General features: G+C 34.9%; 2 protein-coding genes across 2 annotated transcripts in view; one reads left to right on the forward strand and one right to left on the reverse strand.

The window, feature by feature from the left end:
* The first annotated feature begins 1405 nt into the window (after nucleotides 1–1405).
* The window catches only part of rtf2 (replication termination factor 2), a 19865-nt gene continuing 13324 nt past the window's right edge, over nucleotides 1406–7946 (forward strand). The window contains exons 1-5 of the mRNA XM_024270780.2: nucleotides 1406–1576; nucleotides 1827–1921; nucleotides 3530–3623; nucleotides 3697–3836; nucleotides 4524–4602. Of these exons, the coding sequence (XP_024126548.1) occupies nucleotides 1508–1576; nucleotides 1827–1921; nucleotides 3530–3623; nucleotides 3697–3836; nucleotides 4524–4602 (477 nt within the window). The 5' untranslated portion in view covers nucleotides 1406–1507. The remainder of the gene's footprint in view (nucleotides 1577–1826; nucleotides 1922–3529; nucleotides 3624–3696; nucleotides 3837–4523; nucleotides 4603–7946) is intronic.
* Nucleotides 7002–7946, reverse strand: part of gcnt7 (glucosaminyl (N-acetyl) transferase family member 7) — a 7661-nt gene continuing 6716 nt past the window's right edge. The window contains exon 5 of the mRNA XM_024270778.2: nucleotides 7002–7620. Coding sequence (XP_024126546.1) covers nucleotides 7376–7620 — 245 coding nt within the window. The 3' untranslated portion in view covers nucleotides 7002–7375. The remainder of the gene's footprint in view (nucleotides 7621–7946) is intronic.

Consider the following 7946-nt stretch of genomic DNA (forward strand, 5'->3'; position numbering starts at 1 on the left):
AAACAAAAACAAAAATTGAACATTTACAAATTTGAGAGCAAAAAATTCCTAAAAAAAAAAAAAAAAAGAAATAAAAAAGGAATAATGATACTGGAGACTTGGCCTTTGGTCCACTCATTCTTGGGACGTGTGAGACTTTGGTCCCTACTTGTATTCACCTATTTAAATAGATTTTAATAATTTCAGATGACCACATTATAGAATAACACCACTTCTCAATGATGAGTGGTATTTATTTTATTACATCAACCTCAAAAGCCAAATTTGGGAGGCAACTAAAGAACAATGCCACATAGGTTCAGAGGATCATTGTTGTGGTCTCTTTGTCTGCTAATTATCCAGCTCCATGTTGTCCTGGGGTGTTGGTTTGCACTATCAGGTGGGGGGGGGCTCAACTCTCTCAAAGACAGTTTGCTAACAGAGCTTTCACTCCACTGCCTCTAATGAAAATCCATACTAAACATTTAGCTCTGTGTGAGAAAGGGGGGAAATTCAATAAGACACGTAACACAATTTATAAATTACAGGAAGAACCAATCGAAACCGAAGGCGAAATATGAAGAGTCTGTGTTTTGTTCTGTTCGTTTTGCCCCATTTTAAGAAGTTAGTTATCTGTATGTGGTGGGTGTAGAAAGGCTGACATTTGTTTTCTCAGCTGAAATGAAGTCAATCTTTGTGTTTTATGCTGCTTTCTCCTCCACACAGACCATCAGTCATGCTGGAAGAGATGTCTCCACTGAGGTATTCCCCAAACTAATGGTCGCTCTTGGACAGCATCATCGATAGTAAACTAATCTGATGCCTGCAAGGCACAGGAAACAGATCTCATTAGCACTCATTGAACTATCTTCCAAGAAAACTTTCATCTTTAGACCACTTTGACAACAGCCCTAAGAGCCAGACTAATGTCACTTACTAGTTCTAAAGTTAATGGCTGACTGAAATTGTCTAATAGATGGATGAGCAGTAGAAGATTGAAGTAATGTCTTGGGTTGTTTTATTTCAAGCTTTAAGAATCACTTGAGGGTGTGCATAGATGCAGGTACCTGCATGTGTGAGCAAAATAGTTTTTAATCAAAAGTAATCAGACATATTTACTTGATTTATTTTGCATACTCTGCTGATTCACTCATTGTTGTGTGTGCATTAGGCTACACGTTTTAATTTACTGTTTTATCTGTTCTAAAAATAGAAAATTAAAAACTTGAAATAGAAACTGTGATTATTTCTCTTTTTTCTCTCAGTTTAATGATAAAAAGGGGAAACTAATTCATTCATAATTTACTGATTACTAGCGTAATGTCTCCCTCTTGTGGTTAGAGCTACTAGTTACAGCTTTGGGAATGCGATTTATTAATTCAGCCAAGCCACTAGGGGGCGGTGTACAGCATTAAGTCTATGGTTTTCACAGCTCTGTTTGTTTACAGCTCGACCACTTCCTGTCTGTGTTGGTCCGCTTAAACCTGTAAGCAAAACGCTTGACTTGATCTTAAAGTAACTTTTAAAGATGGGATGCGATGGTGGAACGATTCCCAAAAGACACGAGTTGGTGAAAGGTCCCAAAAAGGTTGAAAAGGTGGGACATTTTCCTCCTTCTGTTGAAATATTTAGCTTAGGAGGCAATAGCTGTCATTGAGTTGCTAACGCTAGCACGCTAATCTGATGTTGACAACAAGAAAGTCGGTGGTAAATTATATTTTAGACGTTTATAATATAGTTGAAGGGCTACTTGTGTTATTTCTGTTTGAAATAGACAAAGAAAAAACTTTTAACAATTGTAGTAATTATCATGTATGTTCTAACCATGTTCTACTCACTACATATAGGTGGATAAAAATGCGGAGCTGCTTGCTAAGTGGAAATTCTGTGCCTTGAGTCAGGAGAGACTCAGACGCCCGATTGTGTCTTGCGAGCTTGGCAGGTAAATTTCATAAATATGCATTGTTGTGTGGCTAAACAGTAAACACGAAAAACAATACAACTGTCATGGCAAAAGGAAATTGTATTTTATTGTTGTAGACGAACATAACTTTTTTAATAGATAAAATGTTATTAAAAGTGATATGTTCAGTGTTTTGTTATTTTCTTATCTGTGGTAATTCCGATTACTTTGTTGCTTTTTAAGCTCCGTTAACCACCACTTTCAGAGGTGGTTGTTTCATCCATGTCTATTGAATATAAAGTATTCTACTTCAAGCCAACACCACCAAAGATTTGTTTTTAGAGGAGAACCGCTACAGCAGGTTGAACAGTTTTAGTACCATGGTGTGCTGCTGAACTCAAAGCTATCTTTTAAAAAACGTGTTAAAAATATAGTAAATACTGACATTATTAACTAACCTAGCTTTAGGTATATTAGGACATCCCTTATTGATAGGACACACATACAACTGACTGTATCACTATTTTTTTTATTTTTTGGGGCTCCACTATTACTATTGAACTCTGCTATTAAAAAAAAAAAAAAGCCTTAACAATCCCAGATAAGAAACCCCGTTTTTACCATCACTGTCACCTTCCTAACAAACAAACTCCTAAGTTTTGAACATTTTAAACATTTTTAATCAGCTTGTCTGGACCTTCATGGCTTACTCTCTGCCAATGAATCAATTAATTACACAGAAATCATCTAGGGGCTCTTCAAGAGTAACTGACTGTTAGAGATGACAGTGAGCTCCCATTCAGACGAACGTCTTTCTCACAAAATGTTCTGTCTGTTCAGGATTCAGTTTTCTGATTACCTATTAAAATATGATAAAGTACAAGTTATGTCATCTTTAAAAGTCAATTGAAGCTTCAGAAAATCTAAAAGATGTGACCAGGAGTCAGACTCAAAAGATGTTATTATTACTAAACAGATTTAGTAATAATACATTTTAAAATTGTATTTTTTGTTCATTATATACCGTATTTCTGTTTGTATTTTGAATATTGTATTTTGCCTCTGTTTTATATTCTCATGCAAAGTATGTTAAAATTTATTTTATTTCTTTAAAACATCAACCTCAAGAGACTACAAACGGAAATCAACCTGTGGCTAAATCTGGCATATTCACATTTGATTTTTTAATGTTCATCAGTATGTAATGTCCCTTTCTTAATAGATAAATATCAAATTGACCCTTTCTCACAGTCCCTGATTAGCGTGGGAAGTTTTCTTCTGTCACTTGATTTAACATTTGATTTAAAATGCCCTCTTTGCACCATAAAAAAATATCTAAAATGTTATTTTAGAACCAATTTTAGCTTCACAAATACATTCAATAGAACTTCTGGTGTGTATTTCAAATTCTAGGATAGAGTTTGTTAATGTTCATGTTCTGAATAAAGTAACTTAATAGTTAACTCTGCTTAAAAAACAAAATATATATAATCCAAAATCAGGTTATTAAAGTAAATAATTCTTTAGAATGTATTGCTAACTTCTGTTTCATATACAAACATAAGTATTGATGACCAAATAACAAATTTAAACATAATCCATAAAAAGACCTTTAAGTCTGATTGTATCCTTCTTCTTGTCTTTAAGACTTTATAACAAGGATGCAGTTATCGAATATCTTCTGGATAAATCTGCTGAGAGACCCAATGCTGAAGCTGTGACACATATCCGGGGGATTAAGGTAAGTTCCTCTTTTCTACGTCTTTTTTTTGGCTAAACAGGAAGTAAATTAATAAACCAATCTTCATTTGCAGGACATAAAGGAGCTTAACCTGACCGATAATCCTGAATGGGAGGGAGAGAGAAGGAATGCAAAAGGAGACAGATATGAGGACATCCATCGTGGCATGTTTATTTGTCCAGTTGTTGGTTTGGAAATGAATGGAAAGCACAGGTGAGCAATGTTTAAGAGAACTGAACCTAAACAGAATTAGTCTGCTGCATATCCAAAACAATTGTGTAATAGTTTCTTTTGAAATGGAACTTTTCAGACTTTTAATAATTTGCAAAAAAAAATGTATTGTAATATTTTTTTAAATGTTATTTTAATTAGTCCTTACTTAAGTACAATCTTTTTTTTTTAAACCTTGCACTACCTTCCTTTAAAAGCAAATTTTATGTGTCACCTGTTTTTATTGTTATTAAATTTCTTTTAAAGATGCTATTTAATATCTTTTTTAAAGTTTTCATTATAAACAGGTGATCTAGTAATGTCTCAAAACTGTTGTTGGACGTTAAATCTGTAATCATGCCTGCTTGTGATACTATCAACAGACACTTCCAAAAAGGGTTGGCATTATTGTTAGTAGTAACACACAAACTTCAGAGGACACAATTTTGGGTTTAAGCTTCTTCTGAAACTGTTTGTCCTACATTGTTGAAGTTAAATTTCTACCATTGGAAAGGGTTAAATGCTAGGAAGCACTTCAAGTTTGAGAATGATGAGTGGTTTGTTAACTTACCTTCGACTGTGACTGGTGGCTTTAATGGACCAGTGAACTTGCTTTACAGGACTGCTTGTGAAAATTCTCCTACATTCAGATGGATACAGTTCTAAAATGTCAAACTATTTGACTTTTAGGTTCTGTTACCTGCAGACGTGTGGCTGTGTGTTTTCAGAAAGAGCCCTGAAGGAGGTCAAGACCGAAATCTGCCACAAGGTAAGTCTTTCTACTAAACTCCTTCCTCAGGACTGTTGATTCGTAATGATGCCCCATGTTTTTAGTTTGTTTTGCCTCTTTTATGTTGTAATTTAAGAAGCTTGATGACTGTATCAATACTTTATACCCAAGTTGATTCCAAATGAATCACATTTATTTATTACGACACCAATTATTTCTGTTTTATTTCAATGAATAAAATATTAAAATTCTGCAGTTTTTGAATTTTCCTAAGATATCTAATAAATTTTAGAAAACTTGATATAATAAACCTTGTTGCTACAGATTGTAATAAAAGCAAAGAACATCAAAGGAAAACCGGCAAAGACCTGAAAAAAGTCCTAGTTGTTGTTCCTAGCTGTTGAACTGTTTGTCCAAAAAGACACAAGGAGGCTGAAAACAGTAAACTTGAGCTAACGGGGCCATTCTTTCTTAAACATTATTGTGTTTTTCTGTGGGAAGCATTTCTTCAAAATAAACAATGGTTGTAAAGTCCTGCATACTCAGTTCTGTGGTATGCCTTAAGATTTAGTGTCTCTAGTTTGGCTTGTCTGTGTTCTTCTAGTAGATTCTGAAATGAGAATAAGCTGCGACTTATTTTGGGCTCTCTTCTGTTATAAGCAGCATTAAAGCTGCGGTTGTGATTTCCCATGCACAAGCTATTTTAAGGTTTTAGGCACTGGATGATTAAGTGTCCCCTCTGTTGAATATGTTGCAGATAAAGAAGTTTGTATTTTTTACTGAGTTACAATTAGAACCTAAAATCAGAGGTTCTCAGAGACTTTTGGCAGCATTGACTATAGTGGTTGAATGTATTAGCCTATTTTTGTTTTAAAAAGTCACGTATAAGTTGTACCCCTGGTCAAACTGTCCAAAAACAGTGACTTGTACTCTGACAGATACGTTTCTCAGCTGGCTTTGGTCTTTCTGACACTTTAATGCTTTAAGACAGTAACATGGATTCTATCTCTTCTCTTCTTCCATCTTTACCACACAAAATAAATGCTTATGGTTGATGACAACTTTATGTTAACCTGAACATTATGTTTGACCACACATACCTGGTGTATTTTTCCCTCACATTAGCAGTGTGTTGTTCATTCATAAGTAAACAGATGCATTTGAAATGCATATGTGCATTCCCACGTGTGTGTGGAATAGTTTCCTGGAACTCATTTGACTTTAAAAGGGAAGACTAGGGCATTGGATAAAGTCGACCAGAGCAGCCTTTGCCACAGGTTGGCATAAACTTGTCTAGATTTGCTTTACACATTAGTATATCAACATGGAAAACAACAACTCTGGTTGGTCTGCTTGTATTGCTTTGCTGCTCTTATATAGTAGCTATCCTACCTTGGATCAGATGGAGATGGTGTCTAATGAGAATGGTGTTAGTACCTCTCAGAGTTAATTTAATTAATTATTTAAAAGCAAACAAGTATTTCTGTCTTACTGTTGTTTTCCACTTAAATATTTCCTAAATTACCAAAAGAAAAACAACATAAATTTGCTCAGGTAAAAGCAACTTATGAGACACAGTTGCAGTGCTTAGTGTTCTGATCATTAAATAACATGTGTTTTGCAATTTTACTTTTGCGAAAAATGTATTAATATTCAGATAATTCTTAAGTCATAATTCAAAAATAGTGAAATATTGTCTGAGTCTGTCTTGGGATACTACACACCTTTCATTTACTCCAGTGATGTCGTTTTGTAGGTTTGGTTTGTTTTCCTGTCAACTATTTATGAAAAGACTCACAAGATCCTTAAAGCTCTGTGAGGAGTCTGCATGTCTTGATGATGCCTGTGTACAATTCAGGGTTCTGAATCCTTGAAATAAGAGTCGGCATTCAAAGTGGCATTATTAATCATGTCGTACAACTGCACCATGGACCATCTCTGCATCTGGTGCTTTCAGATGTAGTTGCCAACCATCTTATCCACAGCATCTCTACCTCCTTTGGTCTGGTTGTTGAAGATCACTTCTGTTTTTATCCACCATCTTTCTGTGGTGCATTGTTCCAGCTATTGAACCTAGATTCAGTGCTGTAGACCTCCGTTGCCTCTATCACTAGAGGGATGTCTGGCTAGTTCTTTCATAAGGTTCCCACAATAGTCAGACCTTTCTCCAGGAAATTCTTTGCAAGAGGCACATTGACTAAAAAGTGTCCACTGTGATGTTGAGACCTGCTAATTTGACTTTTTTTGACAATACTGTCTAAACTCCATCCCAGAAAAGCCATAAATATAGAAATAAAGTTCATAAAGGAAGACAAACCTTGCGTGTATATGTTACTGTGTAAAAAAGACCTTTTTGGGTGTGAGACTTCTATCAGATGTGTAAGTGGGACAGTAAATGTATGCCTACAATCACAGTTGATAAGAATAAAAAGTTCCTAGAGCCAATCCTTTAGATTCCACAGGAAATGCTTGGGGTCATTTTTTTCCTCACTTATTCAGAAGTTTTTATGAAGAATACCTGGAATTTGAAAATCAAAATACTTTTATTTTCAAAGATTTTTTAGAAAAAATAACCCATTGTGTCATTTTTGACCCCACTTATGCATCAAAAAGTTAACTGGACATCATCTTTAAAATAGCTATTCAATCTTTAGTTTTTTCTATCTAATATGTAATGTAAGCATCTCAGTGTCATATACATAAAAATAAGTACAGCCATTATAACTTTTTTTAAAAATAAATACATATAGTCTACAGCATCATAAAGAAGTAAAAAAATCTACAATGACTTGACATTATATTGGTGGACATGTCACATCACTGTAGTGCTATTGGAAGTGGTGATGCTGCTGAAGTTGCTTGTTATCGCCAGAAACCACGATGGTTGAAGTGGAATATTTGCCTGGCTTAGCACTTTGCTCCTGTGCCACTGTTCCAAGCAGTCCAGGGCCTCAGGATAGGCATCACTTTCAAACTTATTGGCAAACATGCTGTCCTTGTCGATGATCCACCCGATGTCCCCCATTCCGTAAATGCAGATGTCCCTAAGGTAATGTCCTTGAAAAGACAAACAGCAGTTAAACCTGGACATCAAGCTTTGGGTGTTTCCTTGTTTAAATTTGTGAAATGGTTTTGTTTGATTTTCTTTTTCTTTTTCTCTTGAACATATAGAAAAACTTTATGTTTTATGCAAGTGTTGCAAATAGTTGAACTTTCAGATAATAAAATACAGTCCTGCATAATTCAACCAAATGTACACGTCAATTTTTTCTGGTCAAACAGATAAAGGACTGGAATAAAATAGTTGGAGGATGTTATTATTACTATGAGAAACAATTCTAAAACATTGAAGTATCAAAACTGCCACCACGGCTCTGTATGAA

This window comes from Oryzias melastigma, linkage group LG5, assembly GCF_002922805.2.
Source record: "Oryzias melastigma strain HK-1 linkage group LG5, ASM292280v2, whole genome shotgun sequence".
Classification (NCBI taxonomy): Eukaryota; Metazoa; Chordata; class Actinopteri; order Beloniformes; family Adrianichthyidae; genus Oryzias; species Oryzias melastigma.